The 24,998-nt window shown below is 44.3% G+C and overlaps 1 protein-coding gene and 1 pseudogene across 1 annotated transcript; both read right to left on the reverse strand.

Annotated features, from left to right (window-relative positions):
• Positions 1–373: 373 nt before the first annotated feature.
• Positions 374–18,003, reverse strand: LOC120851147. The gene is made up of 4 exons (XM_040223729.1): positions 17,952–18,003; positions 14,492–14,613; positions 2,394–2,522; positions 374–427 (listed from the first exon to the last, which is right to left on the reverse strand). Exons 1-4 carry the CDS (start codon positions 18,001–18,003, stop codon positions 374–376), a joined length of 357 nt encoding a protein of 118 aa, XP_040079663.1.
• A 4,981-nt stretch (positions 18,004–22,984) lies between these two features.
• Positions 22,985–24,224, reverse strand: LOC120851135 (annotated as a pseudogene).
• Between the last annotated feature and the right edge of the window lie 774 nt (positions 24,225–24,998).

Below are 24,998 nucleotides of genomic sequence, written 5' to 3' on the forward strand. Positions count from 1 at the left end.
TCCATCCAGCCATGCATTCATCCATCCATCCATCCGGTATGCACCGGATGGACCGGGGCCGGAGCAGGGCGGAGGTACGCGTTGGGAGAGGAGGGCCCGCCGCTCGGAAGGGCGCGGTCCCCACATACTGGACCATGAAAGTTTTTATGGATATTGTTAGTAAACTGCAACCCTTTAGATTGCATAAATAAAAGAACGACACAGATGTAAATTTTTAGTTCTTTATTTTATAGCTGCGTAAGTCATTGTGGTAAAGCAATTTGCTAGCACTTCTCATTTTTTAAGAATGTTTAGTAAATGTTGAAAATGTGGATCCTCATCATGGACGCAATTTTACTGTTTATGAAGAAGTGATGTCCGTCCTCTCAAGAATTCAGCTCACAAAGTCCACTTCGCATTTTTTGACGCATTTTCCATTTTGACATGTCTATAAATAGAATAAAATCTTTTTTATAAAGCTGGTCATATTTACCAATATTTCATCAAATATTAGAGCTCAAGCGATGGTTTTAGGTATATATAGAGTGAACCTTCAAAACGTTTGCACTCCCATAGTTGTTGACTAGTTATTTAGAAGTTTCATGAATTACTCGTCACTTCACTTCAGCCCTACGCGTGCGTACTGTGACATGATTCAACGTGACAACGTGATGCAAAAAAGCGATTTCCGGTCGGACACTTTTGACCTTAATTAAGCTTACAGACGCTCTATTTGTCTTGTATACCTCTCTCATTGAAATGTGTGTAAAGCTAACTCTATACGAAGTTCGCAAATACCACATATTTAACACAATTTCGTTCAACTATGCATTCCTGACAGCACTGGTCTATTAATTTTTTCTCGGAATGGATTCACGTAACCTTGATAAATACATTACTGAGTCAGTCCAAATGTGTAGAAACCAATTCAAATTTATAAACTGTGACGTGCGGGGGGGGGGGGGGGTATTTATGTGCAAGGCTTGGGGGAGAGGGAGATTGCAAAAATGTTTGACGTCACCAAGGAGTGTTACATTTTTTTCTCCCGCAGAATATAGCGGGCAATATTTTCTGCTGCATGCGGCGGCCACTGTTATCTAAAAAAAAAAAAAAATCAACTGTGACACACTCTGCGTCCACAATATTTTTTCGGGACCCTAAGCGTCTTTTTCTTTTGAAGAAAAGCTTTCTGTAATAAAAATGCATAATCCCCTTAAAATTCAGAAGAGACAGAAAGTACATCGAACATTCATCGTAGAATTGTAACGTTTCCAATCACTTCAGAAGTTTCAAAATAACAGACTTTTTTGATGGTTTCAAAATGAGCCTTTTATACCCATTATTAATATTTTTTTATTACAAATTCATCAGAAACACCGAATTCCGAACTACTCATCTCGATACACCAACTTTGGTAAACGTTCCTCCTGTCAAAGATTTGGTTCTTCTTGGTAGTGAACTTGCAAAAACAAATTAAACGAAGACAGTTGAGACTGCCTACTTGTAGGAATGCGAGAGCATTCCTACACGCACCGCATTCCTACAAGCAGCGCGCCATGTCTCTTTTTCACACGGCGCTCCAGTGGTTACATAACGCCCCCCACTGCGCAAGCGCGGCGCGCCCGCCGGCTCCGCGGCTTCTGTGACGATGCATCTGCGTTGCTGTGCTTTACTTTGTGTTTTATTCCTGAGGCGCGTCCGTTTTAATTTTGAGCATCCCGCCAGCTTCGGTGACGAAGTATCTGCCTTGCGGTGGTTTTGGCCAATGGAAATTTAGGTTCCGTTTCGCGCAGACAATCGGAATTTAGATGCCGTTTTTCTATGCTACAGACAACGAATACAGACAACGCCGGCTTCGCCCCATGGAACAATTAATGCTTCCGCATTAAAAAAATCTTAATTAGAAAGGGAAGGAGAAAACAGTAACAATTCTAAGTAATTCAAATACTTCAAAAATAATCAAATTACTCCTGTGATTATATACTAATAAACGCGTATTTAAAGGATTACAAAATTACTCCTAAATGCAATCGCTTACAAGTAATTCGATTATTTGAAATAAGTACCGTGCAAGTTCGATAATGGTGTCACCAATGTAGCTTCAGGTAATGCCCATCTAAATTTCTCCTGGAAATCGTAATGCACAAATATCTTTGCATGGACATTAGCGAAGACCGAAAAGAGGATTGGGACTGCCTAGGGACTGCCTAGGGAGGCAAAATGTTAGAACCGTCTCCGGATGCGCATCACTTGTTCTGTAGAAAACAAGTTCGACCGTAGGAGGCTATGGAGGGGGAGGGAAGAAAGACTGGCCGCCTCCACCCCCCCCCCCCCCCCCCCAAACCGACCCCTCCCTTCCCGCCTCTTCCCCTTCTGGATGCGTCCTTGCGTGCAGGAGTGGTGATAAGACTTACCTGTCCCTCTGGTCCGCAAGGGATGTCGTTTCTTAGTCTTAGTGTTTTTGTCACCTTAACATTTTCTGGGTTCCCACTTTCTGTGTAAATTTTTTCACATACAAAGGTGCAGCCACGGAACTCTGCTAACTGGGACAGAGAAGGTTGGCGAAATATCTATCAACAAAACTCGCAGCGCATAAAAATTAGCCATTTTGTTTAAGACTGAACTGAAGACGTTTGAGAACACCGTCCTCTGGATACAACGTTCTATGGGAAACCGACATCTCTTATTAAGTGGAGCGGCATCCACAATGTACCTTTACGCCTTAGACGTTAAAAAATTATTTAAACAAAACTGCGAATTTTAAAATTTTTTTTAAAATGATTGTTTTAAAGTAACGTTTGTCTGGAACGCCCAATAAGACAGCACATTCTGAGTACCAATGAGTTGTTTCAAGTGAAAAAAAAATTATTTAGCATTATTCTTTGCACAGACGATTTTACTGTAGTCGGTTACAAGTCAAAAGGTAGCGGCAAATGCCCCTCAAAGGGAATCTTGTATTCTTATAATGCAATTAAATGCAAAGGGGCAAGCGAGCTGGACAATAATGATGAAAATAATCCCTGGAGAAGGGGAACAAGAGGGACAAGGGACAAACATAAATCTTCAAACACAGCTAGGTGACTGGTGAGCGACCGAAAAAATCCGCCCGGTCCGAGTATCGAACCCGGGACCTCTCCATTACAAGTGGAGCGCTCTACCAACTGAGCTCCACTTGTAATGGAGAGGTCCCGGGTTCGATACTCGGACCAGGCGGATTTTTTCGGTCGCTCACCAGTCACCTAGCTGTGTTTGGAGATTTATGTTTGTCCCTTGTTCCTCCTGTTCCCCTTCTCCAGGGATTACTTTCGTCAATCTTGTATTCCTCCGCCACCAATCGCGTCCCGTTGTTTCCGTGACGTCACGACCTGCCCTAACCAATCTTGTTCTGGCAAATGAATATTTTCAACATGGCTGCCGGGCAGATTTTCTACGACTCGAGTATCTTGCAGCAATTATTCTGTTTTTAAATGCGGTTTTTCACTTACCCGAGCATACGTCGCTAAGTCGTAACCGCGTCCACTTTTATTCGCAATAGGTTTTGCGCGAAAGCGTGAGAATCCAGCGATAGCATTGCCATCGAAAATTTCGATGCGGGAGTAAGGCCTAGCATCGTACATACGTCGAACGCCGTCTGCTTCTCTGCCTCAGGTTGCGCCTCGACATCGTGAAGGCATCGGCTTTCCTTCGCAGTGGTTTCCGTGGAGCGACGTTAAAATGCAGCGGTCACCAAACTGTTCTTTATAAGTGCAGTGGGCTGTGCGGGAGGGGCATAAGTGAACCGCGAACACAGTAAGTGTCTTTACCCAATTTCGACCGTATCTTTGGTGGCGTTAATAAATAGTCTGTCTACTGAAATGACGCCTTCGAAGCAGTATACATTCATCTGTGAAACGTGGCGTCCTTGTCAAGTTTCCGCGTCGCAATCAGCCGCACGGTAGTCTATGACTGCGATAGTACCCGCGGGTGCACCCTCTTTCGCAATAATGAGCTGTTACATACAGGTGGCACACAAATGATAAAGCCAGTGATGTATATGTTGCAAACATTTAATTGATATTGTTTTGGACGTTAAGAAGCTGATGTCTTCTTTTGGGAGAAATACCAGAGAATTTGAGGGAAGCAGATTTGGTTCTCTCAAATGCTTCCGAACATTCTGCTTGCTCTCGAGGCGCTGTCAGTCGTATGTTTATGCTTCGAAACTTGGGTACGTGACGCGTGTACCTCCACTCGCGTCGCGTCGCGGCCTGAGGTATTACCTTTAAACACGCGCGAATTTTTCCAATTTACTTTAGAAGGAAAATGTGTCCACAATATTGGATCGCAGCATTGGTTTAATAATTTGTAAAAGATGAAAAGTATGTCAATAAAAATTGATTGTAAGGGCAGCTTCCCGCTTCATGAATTGTGGCTTTCTTATATGCGAAATATTTGTTTAAATCAAGAATTGAAAACATACTGAATACTCATGACGTCCTGATCTTGGTCCGAATGCAAGTGGCAGAATGATTTGTCTTTATAACAATAAAATCAACAATGTTTGAATCAAGCAACAGCTCAAACCGCCTAATTACATTTCTGATGTATGTTTATGTCTGTATAATACCAGGCCGTAGCCGCGAACGAGCTCTTCAGAATCTGCCATCGTCTTTCTGGTCTACCTTGGCAAAGACAGACTCGTGTAAAAAAAATTGAGCTTCTTGGAGGCGACCTTGCAGTCTTCATTGTCAGAGCCTCCATGGAACCATTGGAAAGAAGGGTCCCTGTTGTTTCGACACGTTTCATCAACTTTTTACGACTCTCGTTTCATCGATACTGCCACACTGTGCTGTGAAGTTTCATCGACACACAAATTGCACGCTGTAGGAACATTTTGTTGTGCGTTTATCACTGAAGCACATATTAAACTATCCAACCCACCCAGTTCACGACGCTTTGCGGCGACAGTCTCCAGCAGTTCATTACAAAAATGTGGACCCACCCAGCCCACCCGTACTTACATGTACCCGTACCCTTGCTCACCAACAAAGCAGCGCACCCCTAACCAAACGAAGATCTTGTCGACGTGACATAGCAAGATATGTCGATGAGCGAGTGTCGATGAGACAATCTGTTGATAAAACGTCGCAGCGCTGAAACAAACTGTCGGGGAAATGTCATTTGATGAAATGAGTGGCACCGCACAAAAAGCCTGTTCCCGAGCCGCGTTACTTAAACACTATCACAAGCATCATTTTTAGATACCCAATGCCAGAACAAATGCACTCTAAGCAAAGAAAAAAATTAATTTCACGCCCCTCTGCTGTTAAAGTTCACGACCTGGAATTGGATAAGGGGCCATGAGGCAAATTTGAAATGGTTCTGGACTGGACAAGATGGACTCATTATCGGCGTCATTGGTGCAAAAGTATGACGAGTACAGCGGGCTCAGGCCTGAGAGCTGAGGGTTAACGTGGGGCTCCCCAAGCCGAGGGGTATGGCGAGTTCACACCGACAGTGGGAAGCGACCACCTTCCTATCTGATCTCGTTGCAAGCCTTAGACCTCAGCCTTCAAAGGGCTCTGCATGATTCGTCGTATGGGATAACTTCTTAGCAGCCCATTAGACTGATCCTACAATTTCACTCCAACAGTACATCCCCAGGCCTTCCAGGAGGTGACCCACTTGATCCGGGTGCGAGAAGGGACTCCAAATCGTGACGTGCACTATATAGTTGACCTCTGGGTCAGCTGATGGGGGCACTACAGGGGCACCAGCGGAAAATGCGATTACGCCTGTTACAGCCTATAGCATCACAAAACCCAGAAATACCTCCATTCATTCTAAAGCAGCTTTAGAAGCCACCCAAGCACTCGAAAACAACCTTTCGGTACTTCACAACTCTGCCCTTGGCAACAAGTCTGGCTGCAGTCTGTGCATTGTGGTTCTTATCGGCTTTGAAAACGTTAGATTTAATCTTGTACATTGTACTAGTCCGGGACGCTCAAAACTAAGGTCTCTATGGAAGACCGCTTCACTTCATCACAGCGTTTCTGCAAGACGGACAATATCAAGCTTGAGCTAGGCCCAGTTAATGGCATTGGCATTCCCCAGATCTCCGTCCTCTCACCAATCCTTCATCAATGTTCTAGCGGACGTTTCTTCACGTCAAGCAATTAGTGCTTTTTTTACGATATATTTCAAGCGAGTACAATGGCGCCTCCTAAATTCAGGGAATCTATGCCGCATTACTTCAGACCGCACTTCGGCGCACAGGGCAGCCTGCTCCTCATCAACCACGAGGTGTTCGCCAACTCGCCAAAGTGCGACCCAAGAGTCATAATGGCCGTCGACTTCAAGGGAACTTTTGACGCGTCTATTACGCTTCGAAACGGAGCACTAGCACTCGCATTTTGCTCTCCACTGTGCTAACACAAGGTATTGTTATTCCCAGGGTGGCCTCAGTCGTGTGAATGGCCACAGACGTCCTGTTTATGTTTCAAAACGAGATCATTAGCAGTTAGAGTTAGCTGCACACAGTGCTGACAGACGTTATTGTTATTCTCAGAGTGGCCTCGGTCGTGAGAATGGCCACCGACGTCCAGTTTATGCTTCGAAACAGGTCATTGGCAGTAAGAGTTAGCTGCCCGCAGCGCTGATGCACGTTATTGTTTTTCTCAGAGTGGCCTCGGTCGTGTGAATGGCCACCGACGTCCAGTTTATGCTTCGAAACAGGTCATTGGCAGTTGCAGTTAGCTGCCCGTAGCGCTGATGCTCGTTATTGTTAATCTCAGAGTGGCCTCGGTCGTGTGAATGGCCACCGACGTCCAGTTTATGCTTCGAAACGGGTCATCGGCAGTTAGAGTTAGCTGCCCGCAGCGCTGATGCACGTTATTGTTATCTTCAGAGTGGCCTCGGTCGTGTGGATGGCCACCGACGTCCAAGTTTATTCTTTGAAACAGGTCATTGGCAGTTAGAGTTAGCTGCCCCCAGCGCTGATGCACGTTATTGTTATTCTCAGAGTGGCCTCGGTCGTGAGAATGGCCACCGACGTCCAGTTTATGCTTCGAAACAGATCATTGGCAGTTAGAGTTACCTGCCCGCAGCGCTGATGCACGTTATTGTTATTCTCAGAGTGGCCTCGGTCGTGTGAATGGCCACCGATGTCCAGTTTATGCTTTCAAACAAATCATTGGCAGTTGGAGTTAGCTGCCCGCAGCGCTGATGCTCGTTATTGTTATTCTCAGAGTGGCCTCAGTCATGTAAATGGCCACAGACGTCCCATTTATGCTTTAAAGCAGAGCATTGGCAGTGAAATATTGTGTCGTTTTCTTAGACAAAGAAGAGCTTATTTGCAATCAAAATTTTATTTGCTGCGTAGCAAAGATGTTTGACAGCGGGAAGGGTCAATATGGACTCTGATGTCTTTGCTGTAGATGGGCTGCAAACTTTTGTTTTCGTGAAGTTGAAATCTATACTGGTGATTCAATGCACAGTGCAATGTATAGACCAGCTTAGACATTATCGCAACAAAAATAAAAAAGTTTGTCTGGTGGCTGCATATCGAAATGCTATACGGCAACGAGGAGAGAAGCATGACAACATGAGACACGGGAGGTTAGTGGTGGTCAAGAACAACAATCCGATCTTAAAGCAAATGAGTGGTCCTTAAAAGGACCGTTTTGTGTTCCGAGATGTTCCACGCTTTCTCCATAATGGTGGCCTTAAGCTTCGTCAAGGGGCTCGACACCAGACAGGTCACTCTCGGATGGGGTGTCCCCTCCATCCAGCTGGATGACGATGAGCTGGATGTGGGCACTTGTGGCACCGCCTCGTCGGAACGTTGCTTCAATGTCCTTAACGTGCCTGACACCATAAAGGCCTGTTTACACATACAGCGGAGCGCTAAGTTAGCGCTATATATACGTGAGCGCTCCAAGGAGCGCTCATGTGGCGCTTCCAGCGCGTGACTTCGTTCTAATATAGCGCGTGGTTAGCGCTTTAGTAGCGCTTTGTTAGCGCTCTAGTAGCGCCTTGTTAGCGCTTTAGTAGCGCTTTGTTAGCGCTCCAGTAGCGCCTTGTTAGCGCTCCAGTAGCGTCTTGTTAGCGCTCCAGTAGCGCCTTGTTAGCGCTCCAGTAGCGCCTTATTAGCGCTTCAGTAGCACCCTGTTAGCGCGTCATTAGCGCTTCTTGTACCGCGGTGCTGCGGATTAGCAGGTGCACTGCGGTTTCGGTTCCTGTGGTTGGGTGTGCATCAGCAGCACCATGGCGGACATGTGGGATGCTGAAATAGAAGTGCGAGAAGTGCTCTTACATACGCGATTAGTGCATATCTGTGTGGACGGCTTAACTCCCAGAAGAGCCTTCTGGGTGCGCGAAATCTTTCGCCACCGAGATACCGACGGGTACCCGGCGAACCTTGTTCCTAGGCTGAGGGACCGAGACACAGAGCTCTTTCGAAGGCGATTATTTTTACCTGCGTGTCCTTGAAACCAGCGTCACACATATCGAATAGAAAGCTATGAGGTTGTACCCAATCAATTAGTCGCTCAGAGTCCATGACTCTGGGTCGCCTGCAGGACCCTTTGCTTGGAGAGCGGCTATTTTACTTCCTCTTCTTTCAATGCCAAAGAAAAAACAACCACGGAATCGTCGTGCACGCGCTATTCCGCAGCAGCAAGCACGGCACAAGGGGCGTGAGAGCGCTGACAGGCCGCTTCTGTAGCGCTAACAGAGCGCTAACAAAGCGCTTCTGAAGCGCTAACAGAGCGCTACATCACGCGCCAGGAAGAGCCACATGAGCGCTCCTTAGAGCGCTCACGTAGCGCTAACTTAGCGCTCCGCTGTATGTGTGAACCGGCCTTTAATCCAGTTGTCAGTGGTAACTTCTTCGTTGAGGAGTCTCCCCACGTCGACAATCTTGAACGCCGTGTTTCGGGCAGCAACGCCGTTCTTGATCTGCGCCCATATCAGTTCAATGGGGTTGAACTCGCAGTGATACGGTGGGAGCGTGCACAGTGCAGCCAGCTGTCTCGGCAGCAGTGTTCACACGATACTTTAGGTGCTGTGGCTTCACCAAGGCCACAATGTCGAGCAGCTGCTTCTTCACCATTTTGGGATCCCATGAAATTTTCTTAGACGTCAGCCACTGTCGGAAGTCGTCCTTCCGGGAACTCGTCGTCGGCACTGCTTCCAACCGCCGTGAATGGTAAAAAGCGTTGTCCATGACGATAACGCTTCCTGTCGGCAGTTTGTCGAGGACACCGTCGAACCACTTCTCGAAGCGGGCGCCATCCATTTCCTTGTGGTAATGACCGGTCTTTTGTCCACGGAACACGTCCAGGCGGCCGTCGACGAAGCCTTCATCGCTGCCGATGTGGGTGACAATAAGACGCTGGCCCTTCCCCGATGGCTGCTTGAGGCCAGTCGAGAGACCACGCATGAAGGCGTCGTGAGACGAGGCCACTGTCGTGTCTACCCACACCCTTGAGACAGTGTGCCCTGCCGTCACCCACGTCTCGTCCAAGTAGAAGATCTTCCGACCTGCTTGTCGGTGACGTGCGATCTCATGCAGGTACTTCTGCTGCCAGGCGACGATGTCCTCTCGTTCAACGACCGGGAGTTTCGTTCCCTCTTGTCATGCTCGAATCCAATGTCGTGGAGAAGGCGACGCACAGTCCAAGCCTTCAACGAGGGAAGTTCAGTGCTCGCGCAGAATTCGGCCATTATCTTCTTGACCGTGGGGACCTCGTTCCGTCGAAAGAAACGGTTGACGCACGATCTCAGCGCGCACAACGTGAACTCGCCGTACCTGACTTTGCGCCGCCTCTTGCCTTCACTTGCTGGGCGCTTCCGAGAAGGTGTCACAACTTGTCCCTCGGTTTCTTTGGCCTGCTTCCTAATCTCGAGGACGGTGCGTACACCAACGCCAAGCAGTTTTCTGACTTTGATGCAGGACTCCTCCACAGTGAGGCCGGGCTGGCCGGGCTTGGCGGGCGGTTCGTGTAGCACCTGAACGTACGCGTTCATTACCAGCTGCCGTGCAACTCGGTTGAGGACATCGCCGCTCTTATGCTTCTTGTAGAGGCGCCTTGGCGTAGGCGGCAAGCCTGCACCAGACTCTCTTGACGAAGAAGAATCGGAGGAATCGCATTCCGCTGTCTCCACGTTGGGATTTACAACGGAACAGGAAAGACGACTTCGGCATCGTCAAAACGCGAATCGCAGGAACTTTCAAAACCCGATACGCAGGGTTTTTTTAACAAACGCAGCAAATACAACGGAATGTACCTAATTCGAGTAGGAAGGCTATCAAGCTAAAACCAACAACCATATATGCATTACTTATAAAAGTTACAATTTTCGTAGCACTGAAGCCTTCTTTTTACGTCAACCTTCCGGAGCGAGTAATTTGCCTCGGCTAGGTGGCGCAAGCTGCCGCCCGCTACCAGAGCTCTGCCCGCTACAAGGTCTGTCTGTAGTAAATATTCATTCATTGAAGCAGAAGGGGCGTTTTCAGCGAACTGTTTTCTCGACTGCGGAAGCGTCTGAGGCGGGCGCATCACGCTTATAGGGAGGGGCTTCTACTACCTTCTTAACTTGTAACCGACTATAAGCCCCCCGTTTTTTTTTTTTTTTTTCTCTCAGAAACTCATTGTGTAGAGTCTCTAAGGAAAAAAGAAAGGAAAAATATAGCTTGGTTTAATTGCCAATCGAATGCTTGTTTTAGCCACCTTCTAAAATTAGCTCCGTCTTTTATTTCTGGCTTCATTTGCGCAACAGTTTTCTAGCAATAACAAGAAAGATCAGTTGCCTAAAAATAGTTCCCCTTTCCAAATGACTAAAAATAGGTTTACTCGACCAGTGTTAATCCCTGGATGAAAGCAAGGTAAGCTACTTCCACAGCAAGACTAGATAAATGATAAGATGGATAAATAAATTTTTACCTTAGCTAACACCCGGGAATTAAAATGAAATTATTTATCTATTTCTAAATAATTATTTCAGAAAAGCGCGACACAGGGTGTAGAGAAAAAGAGGCTCATTTTTTTTTATAGTGCGTAAATGAACCACTTTTTTTTAAAACTTACGTTTAAATCACGTATGCCGAACGTTAACATATATGACCAGTTGACAAATGTTCACAAGCCCTTTTGCGCGCAGAAGCTGAACAATTTCTCCTCCCAAGTTTTGTCTCAGTTGATGGAAGTAAAATCACGATCACAACCAGTTTTGTACACCGCGGCTTCTTTCTAATCTGTTGCGGACACGCGCCGCAGTATTCAAAAAGGAGGAGATCGACTTTTTAAAAGAATCAATGAAGACGATTTGGACGTTAAGTTTAACGTCGTTTAAAATAGATGTCATGTGTATTCCGCGTGATTTTGACGCAGTTTTATCCCGAAGTTACTCTCGCGTTCCGCACAAATAAATATGACAAATCCAACAATCATCATGCGGGGCTGACGACAGGAACACCCGAGACTGCGAAAAAAGCCAGCTTTTCAGTGACGTAGAGCGTGACGTCAAGTGAAGCTTGTCAGACGATTGGTCGAAGTGAACGGAGTCTTCTCGTCTTTGTTTTCTATCGTAAATTTAAACATAGTAATGCTTTTTTTATTATTTTTTGCAACGCAAAAAACAAACATTTATGTCAGAGCGTTTTTTTCTTTTCTATTTTAATTACGCCGAGACACTGAGGGGGAGGAGGGAACGAGATCGTGCGGGGTCGTTAGAACGCCGCACTCTGGTTTGAATAATTAGTGGGTAGGCCTAAAGCTGGGCAGTCCTTTTCCCCTCTGCTCTCGTCGAACGCGTTCGAATGCCTGAGCCAAACACCTGACGTCGGCGTTCCGCGTTTGACTTTAGCGGCTCTACGTTCGACGAGTGCTGTGGAGACAAAAGCAGCTAGCATGAGGTCTACCCACCCACTAATCATCCTAATCAAAGCTCGGCGTTCTGACGTCTTTGAGCGCTGTCGTCTTTCAGCGCACCTTTGTGTATTGCCGTATTGTCACGCGATTCCTGGTTCCATGCGCGATGAGAACTGCACGAACTTTATCCAAGCTGACGCGCCGCAGTTTCCCTTACTCCTCCGGGTCCGTGTCGGAAAGCTTCTGTCAGACCTCGTCTAGCACGCCGTGATCTTTCCTGCACATCCAACCAGCCTTTCGTCCGACGACACCTTTCTGCGTCTGTGGTGTACTAAAGCCTTGTTCGCGAATGTACGGGAACGAGGACATCAACAAACGCCCATGCGCTAGCCCAAGACTCCCTCGCCTTTACGCCGAGCCTCCTTGTGCAGGACTATACTTGTGCCATATCTTGGTTTAGTAGGGCCAATGGCGTTCGCGTTAAACCCAGCATGATGTTCCGTCTCATTTAGTACGTAACAGCCTAGGTGACCCACAACAATTATTGTTCTTCGTAATGTCATAGCGTCACTCACAACGCGATGGAGAAAAGAGGATGCCGACAAGTCAGGTCCATACACACAATTGAGTTTGAGTGGGTTTGACTGCGTTGCGTTGAAAATGGCCGCGAGCCACTAGGTTACCCACGCTTCGGCGTGGCAACCAATAGGCTTAAAATCGGCGCAATGCCGTGCAAAACATTTTGGGAACCCCTTGGCCACAGTTTCCATTTCTAGTTGCCAACCTCACTTCACAACATCCCGTCACGACCAAAAACAATATTTGCATTTTCGAATATGTGACTTTGCTGAAATGTATAATACTGTAGGGGTTGCCTACGATTACGAATAAAATGCTGAAGCATTTTGTTTCTAGATGTGTGTGTGTGTGTGAATGGGGGGGGGGGGGCCTGCCGTGCCAGAATTTTTGCGCACGTAAGCAGGATTATGAAGGCACATGAAAGAGGAAGTGCTGTGACGGTCGTGCTGTTCCATTTTTTCCTCAACGTGTTTCTTGCTTAATTTATCCGTGAGCTGGAAGGGATCATGCTGCACTCTGTAGTGGTAGCCATGCCGCAAGGAAAGTATGGGACGCGGTCGATCGTACTACTTTTCACGTCGTCGTCTCCCCTTGTAGATATCATCTCACAATCATCATCACTGGACTTGGCACCGCGGGCCTCCATGGTGCAGGCTGTCGCCTTTCCGCGGTGCCACGGCTCTCCTGAGCCAATAAAAATTACTATTACTATTACTATTACTATTACTATTACTATTACTCAATAAGCCTAGGCAGGTCCTCACGGCCGCTGGGGGTCCTTGTTTCATCGGGGGTTCTCACTAAGGTGAACGAGTGCAAAGCCAGCGATCGCTGACTTCATTTTCATGCAGTGCTCAGTTGCACTACTTCGTCAACAAGGGAATCGAAATAGAAACCATGACACTCCTCTCTATGGCCACAAAGGTCCCGAAATGCAAAGTGCGCAGTGTTGCATGCAGGGATTTTTCGTAAGTAGTCTATCCTAGGAGTAGCTTGGCAAGCGGCATACGAAGCACGAACGCCCTGTTGCTCGCAGTTGCGACGCGGAAGAACCCTTTCAAACCAAAAGGCGTCACTAAAAATTAACCCCACCCGCCGGGGCTTATGACCACTAATTCCACCGAAACCGACGGTTCATTGTTGACGTCACCTCCTTTTCATGAGAGGTTGTATGACCGGAACGCAGAACGTCAGTTTCGGTTCCGTCGATTTATTTAACATTAAATATTAAGCTTCACAGAATTGTATATCAAGGTCAAGCATATTGCTAGGTTCATAAAAAAGCTGAAAACGCACTTTAAAAAAAAAAAAATGCTTAAAATCGTTTTTATGGTTTTTTTACGCGCGTTAACGCAGCTCAGAGCACGTGGAGCGAAAGTTCACACAGCAGAACCCAAGGATGCTAGGTTAGGTCCACGCCCCCTGCACGTTTTGATCTGAACGAGCGTCGTAGAGGTGTGCGCTCGTGTAACGAGACTTCTTTTAAAATAAGAAACAAAAAAAAAAAAAAGTTTTCTTCCACCTACACCACTTGAAGAATAACAGGCTTAAAGCCAATACAGGTTCAAATGAACCTCTATTGTTAAGAACCTCTGGCTGGTTAGCAGTCGCACTGCACTGGTTAAAATTGTCAAGTACAGCGTGCAACACTGTTGCCATAAACTGGCAGGCTAAACGCAGGCTGTGTAAACACAAAACATATATTTGTGCGTTTGTGCGTACGCAAAAAGAATGGCGCTGCAGTCAACTGTAACAAACGTCGGGGGAAAAGCTCAGCTATGCTTTGTTTCAGCTTAAGCTCAGAGGCTGCCGGCGCTACGAGGTAAGGGTACCAATCAAGCAGCCTAAAAAGCGGAGTCACAAGGCCTTTTATGTTTATGAATGGTTCACCGATTATAGAACACGTGCAGAAACATGACGGTGCGCTTTAAACGCAGCATGATTGGTCCGATCAGCTCATAGCGTCGGCGGCATCTGGACTTTAGGTGAAAGGAGCTGTAATGTTATAATGACTTTTTATTCAGCCAAGATAATTAGTAATGCTGATTGTAACTATTACAATTTTAGCCTGATGAGATGCTTACCCTGGACCCGCCAGATGTCTTCAAGCATTTATCTTGCAGTTCATCTAGAAGTTTATTTTTACACTCTCCTTCTATGTTATTCATACTTTGATCGACATACCAGGTAGAAACCGATTGCGCCTCTGAAACAAACGGGTGAAAACTTTTCTTTTTTCTTTTTTCTTTTTTTTTTAGAATCAAATTATTAATTATAAAAGTCATGAAATGTATTTAATTTAGTTAGCTTCTTCCTATCATAAGGTGCTCTGGCATAAATGTGCTACGTTTAGCAGCTTGTCTTTTCGAGGCAATATTTTATACTAATGCCGATATGTGTACCATACGCACCAATATATACCAAGTGGTATTCTTTATTCGAAACAGATTATTATAAAAGGCGTCTTTACTGCTACGTGAATGCCGTATTCACTATATGTTTCTTGAACTCGGCGGATATTCGAGGGGGGAATAACCGTCACAGCCTGGTGAGTAATTAGATGACACTGGTAATTGGCTTTCTAATTAGTGAAAATAGATACGTGGTTCCAAACTGAAACTTGTTGAGCGTCATCCAAAATAACTAAATCAATATTTTTTAGAAGTATTTGGAGCGCGTGAAAAGCGTATAGTGCGCTACAAGTACCACTCATGCAACAAGTACACCTGTAGCCTTGCTGCTGCTGCACGTGTGTAAATTTAGCGCACTACTCTTCTCACGCGTATAGAGGCTTACTGAAAATTACTGATGTAGTGGTTTTAAATGACGCTGAATAGATTTATAATTAAAATTACTATGTTTATTTTAAATAATTAGAAAGTAAAAATATAATGAATGAATTTTAGTTAGTTGGTTGTCCGCCCCCCGAATGTCCGCCGAGCTCTAGAAACATATCGTGAAGACGGCAGTCACGTTTCACTAAAGACGCCTTTTTAAAAAATGTGTTTCGAATAAAAAATACCACTCTGTATATCAAAACATAGGATGGTCACATTCAGGTAGAGGCAATTATTTGGCGAACATTTCTCTGCCGAAGGAATTAAAAATTTTTTTTCCCTTTGTTGTTTTATTAATTTTTGGGAAAAACAAGATTTCAAGCTCAATGAAGCACACAATATGCGTTCACTTTTATGCACAATTTTTGAAGCTTTCAGTGCATTTGTAAACTTGTAAAGCTTATGTATTACCATAGCCTCCTCTATACTCAAAAAGCCTGGAAGTTCGACAACGGTGCCTTAGAGTGCCCTGTCGCAGAATTAGAGCACGAGGATCTGGTAGCACAGAGCGTCAAAGAGCCATTTCTCGGGGAACCTGGACGTGTGAGCGCACAGATTATGCAGCGGCGAGGACCTGAAACACACTTGTTCGCTCTTGAGCAGTGTGTTTCGGCGTCTCGCCGCCGTGGGGAGCCAGCCACGTGGCTCTCCCCTCATGCGTTGTCTACCGCTCCAAATTTTTTATTTCGGCGGCCGCGTCTCGTGGCGATCTGCAAGGCTTTGTCAGTTTATTGGAGGCAATGGTATTACACTTAAACGGTCTGCTCTTTTTTGCGTTTTTTTTTTTTTTTCAAATTTTCTGAAGAGGAGGTGTGTTAAGTTCGGCTCACAAGGTAAGAACGCAAGTTTTACAATGAGTCTATTGCTGTAATTTAGAGTGCCAGCCGCTGTAATTAGAATAAAAGCAATTTTATCAGTCTTTTTTCGCTTGCTTTGCAATTAAATAGGTTCATTTCTATCCTATTTATATTTAGAAAATTATTACCACGTCCACGCAGTAATTAACTAAGATTCTCGAGTTTTCTCGTTTTAAGTTTAATATTTTACACAATAGAGATGACATTATTTACTATTTATTGTTCCCTGGCCTTTTTGAACATTTTAAACAATTTTAATTTAAAGGAGCGGTGCAACAATACTCAATTGGACTGTTTTTCAATTTACACGAGCTTTCTGGCAGTAGTGGGACTCAAAGATACTCGCACGCAACGCCACTGGCCAAGAAACTTCTTTGTTGCGGTGTAATTTCAATGACAAAAGCAATCATTTTCATTCAATCTCTCTTTGCGAAATTTGATGACGTAACGTGGGGATCTCAGTACACACTAATGACGATATTTGAATGCGGTTCATAGATTCGACCCGAGCATTGCGTGGGCACTCGATTTGGACACGTGATAATTACTAGCTCGAGAAGCATTTGGGTAGTCACCCGTGTCCAATCGCTGCAACGACGACAATAGGCGAGCCATAAAAATGTCTGGAGCTCAGTATGTGTACTGTGCTTTGCCAACCCCAGCGCGTGGGCTACGATCCACACTGGCGGCATATAATCGGCTCCAGATCGAGTGGCCGCTTGTTCTGGCTGCGAGTTGAGGAAATGAACGCTGCTCGTTTTTCTTTAATTTTTTTCTGTGAATTCTATTGCGTGGGGCGAAAAACGAACGCCTGTTTCATAGGTCATTAACGTCAGGGATCCCTTCTAAGCGATATTTGCGCAAAGCACAAAAATTGTTGCATCGCCCCTTTAAGCACTCCGACCCAAGACCAAATCTACCGCCCACCAGCATTAACTTCTACCCAAAACTATTGTGGACTGGAATGGCCTTCCCGATAACATCGTCACCATCATAGATAACACCAAGTTTCGCCTCGCACTAAACCACCACTCCCCTCTGTAATACCAGTCGGGGCCCTGAGGGTATATGTAAATAAATAAATAAATAAATAAATAATCACGCAGACGGGATATTTGTGACAATCGCTTTCCGCAATTACGTGACAAAACAATAAATAGATTATCCGGACTGCATATAAGGCTTATCATCAAGCGGCACCGTCCAGATTTTTGTTTGGGTTGATGTACAGAGAAATTGTTACTGGCAGGCAGGCACGTAGCCAGGATTTTGATTCGGTCGAAGAGAGGGGGGGGGGGGGGGGGGGGGGGGGGGGCGCGGCCGCCTATGTTAAAATGCTGTGTACGATGGAGAGGAGAGAGAGGAGGTCCCAGCAAAATGGAGGATTTCGACTGTAAAAGGAAGATGTAACCACCTTACAAAGCAACTTTGCGCTAAGCAACCACAACTCGCGTACATAAATATGTATACATGTTTATCGTATATAATGCGCCGCAATAAACTTGCAAGCAGTATGCCTTTAGGGAAACCAACTGAAAAGGTATCCCTTATACGACATTAGAGAATGTATGGATGAAGCTCCACGAGTGACAAGGCTTTCTGCAAATGAGCTTAGACCAAAATAAGCAGTCTGTCCTAATACACTAACGTAACCATGTGATACTTGATGCCCATCCCGGAATGAATTTCGTCTAGACATATTTTTGCTCCTACAATTGTTTTAGTGCATTCTGCAGATTGCACCGATTGGTTCTTTCAAGTGCCTCGCGGCGTAGGAAAGTAGGCGTTAAATATATATTAGCCTGCAGGTTGCACCTACAAAGCAATGAAATATTCCTATCAGGTCTTACCACAGCGCAAATGTGTAAAAGCCACGATAACCATGAATTGGGTGAGCTGCATTTTTTGCGTTATTACGTGGAAGACTCACGAAAATTGTCGTCCTGAAAAGCATAAGCGAAAACAAATAAAACTCAATTTTTGTTCCTGTTGATCCCCTTCTGTTGCAGACGTTAGTGTCATTTTAGAATCCTGGAAAGATTGCGTTTGTTAGCTGTACATTATCAAATCAGTAATTTATTTATTTATTCTGCTTAATGTGCCCACAAACAGCTCTAGGCCTTATTGGTCCGCACATATTACAAACAATAAAAGAACAGATACAGACCAACAAACAAGCAAGACGTGATTTAGAAAAGATAAAAGGAAATAAATAAAACTGCGGAGAACAATTGAGAACAACAGAGCACAGATGTTTGTCAAGCGCCCAACAATTCTCTTCTAAAGTTCAAAAGGGTTTAAAACAATTCTAAATCCCTCCTATCGCGATTGTAAAGGAGCTGAAGGCGTGTCATCGGGGAATGGACACAAACTTTCTGCGGGTAAAAAAGAAATGAAAGCCTGGTCCGCTTTTGGGGAACACTGAAAGAAATCGCACTAAAAGTAAAGGTGCCTCAATTGTAGCGTTCACTATCTTATACAAAAAAGTCACGTCTCGCGCTAATCTTCTTTTATGCAAGGGTACCTGGTCAAGCATATTAAGTAAGTATTCATATTCAAAATAAATGCGCCTCCCAATCCCATCGATCGTAAACAATACGCACGAGACGACGCTGCGCTTTTTCTAATACATGATTGAGTCGATCCAATGGTGTTGCATATGACTGAGCAGAACTCAAGTTTTGACAAAACAAGGGCGCGAAATAGATGAATCATGCAAGCGTAAGTATAAAAATTCAGCGTCATTCGGGAAATAACGCCGAGCACCTGATAAGAATCATTCACAACTTGCGCTACATGCTCAGTAAACGAAAGGCGGGGATCAAACAGCACTGCCAGGTCACGAATAGTATCGGACCTCGCGATAGCTGAACCTAACATGGTATACGGACACTCAATGCAGCTTGTCTTGCGGGTAAAGGCAACAACCTTGGTTTTACCGGGGTTAACTACTAAATTATTTTTAAGCACCAGTTTAGAACTGCCTGAACATCGTCTTGCATCTTTAGACAGTCAGTAGTCGAATGAATTTCGCGATAAATCTTGACATCGTCTGCAAACTGCAGCACCTTTAAATGCTGCACACTGTCTACCAAATCATTCACAAAAATATTGAATAAAAACGGCACCAGGTTGGACCCTTGAGGCACTCCAGTATTTAAAACATTATGAGGCAGAAAAACACCCCTCATACAGCACTCTGTTAGGTCTTCCGCCAAGATAACTAAACAACCAACTGCAAAACGAGCTAGTCATGCCCAACGCTGAACATTTGACGAGTAACAACTTATGATCTACGAGATCAAAAGCTTAAGAGTAATCGAAATAAATAACATCAACCTGCCCACGGGACGTGACCTTAGGTAGAGTGCGTTCCAAAAATGATACAAGGTTTGTTTCCGTGAGCGCCCTTGACAAAAACCATGTTGGATGAGACAAAGAGACGATTTTAAATGAAAATAAATATGCTTTAACATTGCCTTTTCAAATACCTTTGAAAAAGAGCAAAGAAGAGAAATTGGCCTATAGTTCATAACGCAGTCAGTGCGACCAGATTTATGTATAGGAACAACGACTGCATTCTTCCATCCTTGAGGAAATACATTGGCTTCTAATGACATGTTGAAAACATGTAGCAGCACAGGTGCAAAAATATCCCTGCATCCCTTTACGATGAAAGCAGAAATTTCGTCCTCACCGCATGACTTTTTTGAAGCGAGCTCATTTATTGCGAAAAGTACATCTTCAAGCGTAAGGAGCATCGGTCATAGCAGTGCACGGATAAGCAAGTTACCGTCGGAAGAGAAGAACGTAGCAAAACGATCACAGACAACGGATGGCTCAGATGTATATCCAGAGTTGTCTTTCAATGCTATAGTTTTCGATCGACTAGATGTCCTCATGTACCTTGCGTAATTCCACAGAGCGTTTTAAATTGCGGTCAACTGAAATTCGCCAGTTCTCCCGATCACGCCGTATCAGCTTTTTGGTCATTGAACGATACTTTTTAAACAGACTCTGCCATTTATTTATGCCGGTGTTCTTGTACTATTTATGATACCTCGCTTTTTTACGCAGCGCTCTGGAGAACCAAAAAGGATCGTTGCTAGTTCGACGACTTCTGCGTGGAATGGAATTATTCATGGCTGCAGTTAGCGATGTCTGTAGACCTTGAACTGCGCTATCGATATTGGAACAGAGTGAAATAACGCTCCAATCTACGTTGCGAAGGTGATTGTACAGACCAAGGCAATCCCCACGGGCGTAGTTATACCCGAGAGACTGATTACTCGCCGACGTCCGAGCAGGAAGTAAAATAGAAAGGGTGAATGGTGGATGCCACTTATCGATAGAGATAAGAGGACAGTCAGTAGCCTCGAAAGTGATGGCTGATAGTCATGCACAAGTCAAGCGTATTTCCAGCCTCGTTTCTTGTAGTATTCAGCTGATAAAGCCCATTGAAGTTCACAAACTCCATTGTTTCTTCGGCCCTAGTACATGCCTCACTTCATGCACCACTAATTGTGTTTGAATTCCAATCAACGCCAGGCGCGTTAAAGTCACCAACGATCATCACATCATCGGTCGAAAAATCTACGGCACCGGAAATGTAGTTCAAAGCGCCTATGAATGATTGTGTGTCAGAACGAGGTAAAGTAATAATTTCCAATTATTAAGTTAGGCTGGCCCGGAAAACTGATTTGCACCCAAACAGATTCATTTCCTTCTTGCAGATCAAACCTACGAAAACATGATAATGACTTATGCACCGCCGTGAGCACCCCTCCCCCCAGAGTGGCCCGCGAACCAGTTGAATCCTTATCACATCTGTAAACGCTATATTCGTCAGTAAAATATTCGTTGCTAGAGATTGCTTTTGAAAGCCAAGTTTCTGTGATACAGATTACATAAAAATCGGAAGTCGTGACACCTTCAAAGAAAACATTAGGTTTGGTTCGTATCCGACGAGCGTTTTGATAGTATACACGGATGTTATCCATCACGAGTCCTCGTTAGTTGTTGGTCGCTCTGAATCCGGGTCACGTAAGGGCCCCCAAAAGGGCCTAAAGAGACTACCTTCCGGCCACACGCTAGAGTCATTAATTTTGATCAGGCAATCAATCAATATCAACTAAATCATGAATTTTTCATATAGCGTTCACAGTTTTTTTTTTTTTTTTTTTTATTGTCACCGTGGATGAAGAATATTACCTGCGTTTCTGCATCACCAGCCTTCTGCCTGGTGCACGAGTGACAACTTTAGAGCACCCCCCCGTTACCCACTAGCCTTCCTACATTTGACTGAATTGAGGACATTCGATGACGCTCAGCAAGTTTCTGTTCGAAACCATCAGTCATTACCACTAGCTAAAAATGTATTAGTGAATTTTTGTTAATCATATATCTAATTAGCATGTGTCTTAATATTCCTCGATGTCCACTGTGGCTTTTGTTTTACTTAATCACACTATTCCTACGAACTTTTAGTCTTCACATAAGCACCCCTAACATGCATGCTATAAAAACACGTCTTTGCATTCTTCAATATGTTCATCGTAAACTCACACTGTGGCACTGTTATTCATAAAATGAAGAAAATGTGTTGGGAATTTCGTGCTCTAGAATGTACAAATTCCGGCGTCTTCCTAGCTTTGCGGAACAATCCCAAAAAAAATAACAAATGACTCCTTGTTTGTACCCGGACACCTCGAATATTATTACACTTTTGACGTCTTCCTCAAACTAAAATAAAAATACTGCCAAAAGTTTTGCATGCACGTTAATAGAAATATACACGGTTTTTCGGCATGTAAACGTTTCCCAATCCCTGGGCGTTACTGCAATTACGACATTAAGACAAAGTTCCGAAACTGCTTTGTAAGCACTTACCGGCGCTTGCAAGCTTCAACTTTGTATCTATATACAATAATCCATCTTGCTCTTTTTATATCGAGATCTGGATCAGAAATTAAGGCGGGGCAACATTTTGTTTTTATATTCATCGAGGCGGGTTTCGTTTATTTCCGCACATCTGGACCAAGAGCGTACTTTAACTATCTAAGTACTTACGTACTTAGATAGTTGAGGTCGCTGAAAATGTTTGAGAGTCCAAAAGGAATAAAATGTTGATATATTTGTATATTCACGTGCAATCTTGACCGATTGAGAGAAATCAGCTGCCTTTGTGCATTCATGGCGAGGATACAATGACGGCTAGTCATACATCTGTTACATAAAAGAAACATGCATTTAATGATACGCATTTTGATATATTTTGAGACTTCTCATATTATGTAGTTCGTTGGTAAATAATTTGTAAATGCGTCTCAAAAACGTGCTTACTGATAATGATTTTTGGCTTTTTTATATATTTTATTGTAATTGTAAATGTGTTTTGTACATGTCGTAAACTGTTCAGAAAACGACTGGACCTAGTTATAACCAAGGGCATGCTTCGGTGTCGGCTCCGGTAAAGATAATTGACTATAGTGCCTGGGTACCTAAACCCCGGGTATTCATTTTATTTTATTCAAAATACTGCAGGCCTTTCTCACGCCCTGGCAGGTTACATTATATTTGACACAACAGATAAATAAAAAACAACAAAGATAATAGTATATTAATATGGCATTATATAGAATTTTAGTTAAACAATGACACAGAAGTTAAACACAGTTTCATCTCATTCGACAAGATTACTGTACGGAAACACATGGTTTCATCAGGTGGCATTCAACAAATGCTAATAAAGTAAAAAGTGAATGATTTTAAGGATGTCCTACATGTAAAATCAATGATAGTGTGGATTAAAAAAATTCTGAAAGTGCTTAGTCAAGCTGTCCACGATCGACTGCGTTTCGCAAATTGTGACGGATTCCTGCGGCTATAGGTTCCATTCTTCAATGTTATGAACAAAGAATGCATACTTGAACGTGTCATTACTGCTGATGTACGGTCTGATCATCTTAGTGTGGTTAGTTCGATTTCAATGACTGTGTGGTTGTTTTTTCACAAATGATCAGCGCTCCTTTTAAGGTGACCATGATAAAGTTGATGTATGAATTTAAGCGAGCAATAATCCGTCTAAATCCAAGACTTTGCAATTTTGATTCATTAAGAGAATTGGACATGCTCTCTGCGCGCCAATATTTGGAACAAATAAATCGTAAGCCGCAGTTTTAAATTTGATCTAAACCGTACGATAGATATAATTAGTGAGGGTCCCAAACAGCGCTCACGTATTCTAATGTAGGCCGAATTAATGACTTATAGGTGGTTATCTTGCATTATAGTCTTGTATTTTTTAAATGTCTCAACAGGAAGCCCAATTTTCTGGCGAGCAATATTACACCATAGTTAGCATATGCATCTCATTTTACGTCCTGCGTTATTTAAACGCCTAGGTATTTACCTTGGTCTGTTTTTATTAAGGGGGGGGGGGGGGGGGCAAACCTCATATGGAAATTCAAGAACTTCTTTTTGTGCGTAATGGTCATTGCTACCGATTCCTGGTAATTAATATTCATTCCCCATTCCAGGAACCATTCTGATAAAGTATTTAATGATGAGTTAAAATTTCCTTGATCGTTCTGGTTGGTTATATTCGAATACAAAACGCAGCCGTCTGCGAAGAGTCTGACCTTTATAGGTGGGTGAAAATTTTTGTTCAAGCCTTAGTTTTGATTCTCCATTTTATACCTCTGGGAACAAATTAGCTGCATATAGCTAAATGCTCCTCCCAAGAACACGGGTTTCACATATCTGTCTTACACACATATAAAAATGTGACTCGGACCATGATTGTCATTAAAACACCATAGTTGACATCATTACTGGAACCCGAAATAAAAATGGCTTTACTTTTAAAAGTAACCTGTACATTTCTGACTACTTCTAAGGTCACGTAGTTGCTGCAGCTTCATTTGGTAATACAACTGAAAGAAAGTGCTCAGAAGTATTAACTTACATTAGTTCTCATTCTGAAGGTAATAATCATCTATACTATTCTCTAAAGCTCGAGTGGACAGCTTGCGACTGTCCGTCGTCACTATGCATTTCATCCATCCATTTCTGACCCTGTATAATACTCTCTCAGCATTTCCTTTTCGTTTCTTGGCGTCCATTTTATTTTAGAATTTTCGGAAGGAAGGGGATGAAACTGTATGAACAAGCCTTCCCAAGTAGCACAAAGTGGGCTCTGAAAGGGGGGCCGACTTACGTCACACTTGACAGCCCACGCTTGACATAGGTCCGGTTAGCGAATGGGGACAAGTAGGGCCCACGTGGACAGCCCACCTGGGCTCTTCTCGTGGGAACTACAGTGGGTCTACTCGGACAGCCCACAACAGACTTCTTCGTGGGTCCCGCAGGGGGCCTGGGTAGGCAGCGCACACGGGCGCCCTCGTGAGCCCCACTGTGGGCCTACGTGGGCAGCCCGCATGAGGTCCCCCGGGAACCTGATCACAATCGTAGTTACTTTAACATTTTCCTCCGGTGTGGAGTATTGCAGTGGATCCCGAATTTAGGATGATTGGCTCTCCCCATGTGCCCACAAAAACAAATAATTTCCAAACTTAGCATGATTGACTCTCCCCGTGCCTAAAAAGACAAATAATTACCCTTCTCATGCACTTTGATTATGGTGTTTACCGCGTCAAATAAGTGGTCCCTCAATTGCTGCCTGATGACGTCATGAAAGTGTCATGCTGTTGCCGGCCGCGATCCTAGCGGCACCACAACAGTGATGGTTGGTATGGCAGACGCCTATACTGCTGCAGGTCGCTCTCCATCTTGACAGACCACGGAAACTTAAGCAGCCAGGGGTTGGGACTCCATGACAACAGCAACACTCACGCTCGCTCGTGCTTTTCGCCAGCATTTCTATCACCAACCGCCAG

This window comes from Ixodes scapularis, unplaced genomic scaffold (assembly GCF_016920785.2).
Source record: "Ixodes scapularis isolate PalLabHiFi unplaced genomic scaffold, ASM1692078v2 PGA_scaffold8__174_contigs__length_109621045, whole genome shotgun sequence".
NCBI lineage: Eukaryota > Metazoa > Arthropoda > Arachnida > Ixodida > Ixodidae > Ixodes > Ixodes scapularis.

Coding starts and splice junctions, on each gene's coding strand:
- LOC120851147 (XM_040223729.1), bottom strand. CDS start 18,003: ATGCAGCTCACCCAATTCATGGTTATCGTGGCTTTTACACATTTGCGC. Junction 14,614..17,951: donor TTTTACACATTTGCGCTGTG/GTAAGACCTGAT, acceptor CGTTTGTTTCAG/AGGCGCAATCGGTTTCTACC. Junction 2,523..14,491: donor AGACATCTGGCGGGTCCAGG/GTAAGCATCTCA, acceptor TCTCTGTCCCAG/TTAGCAGAGTTCCGTGGCTG.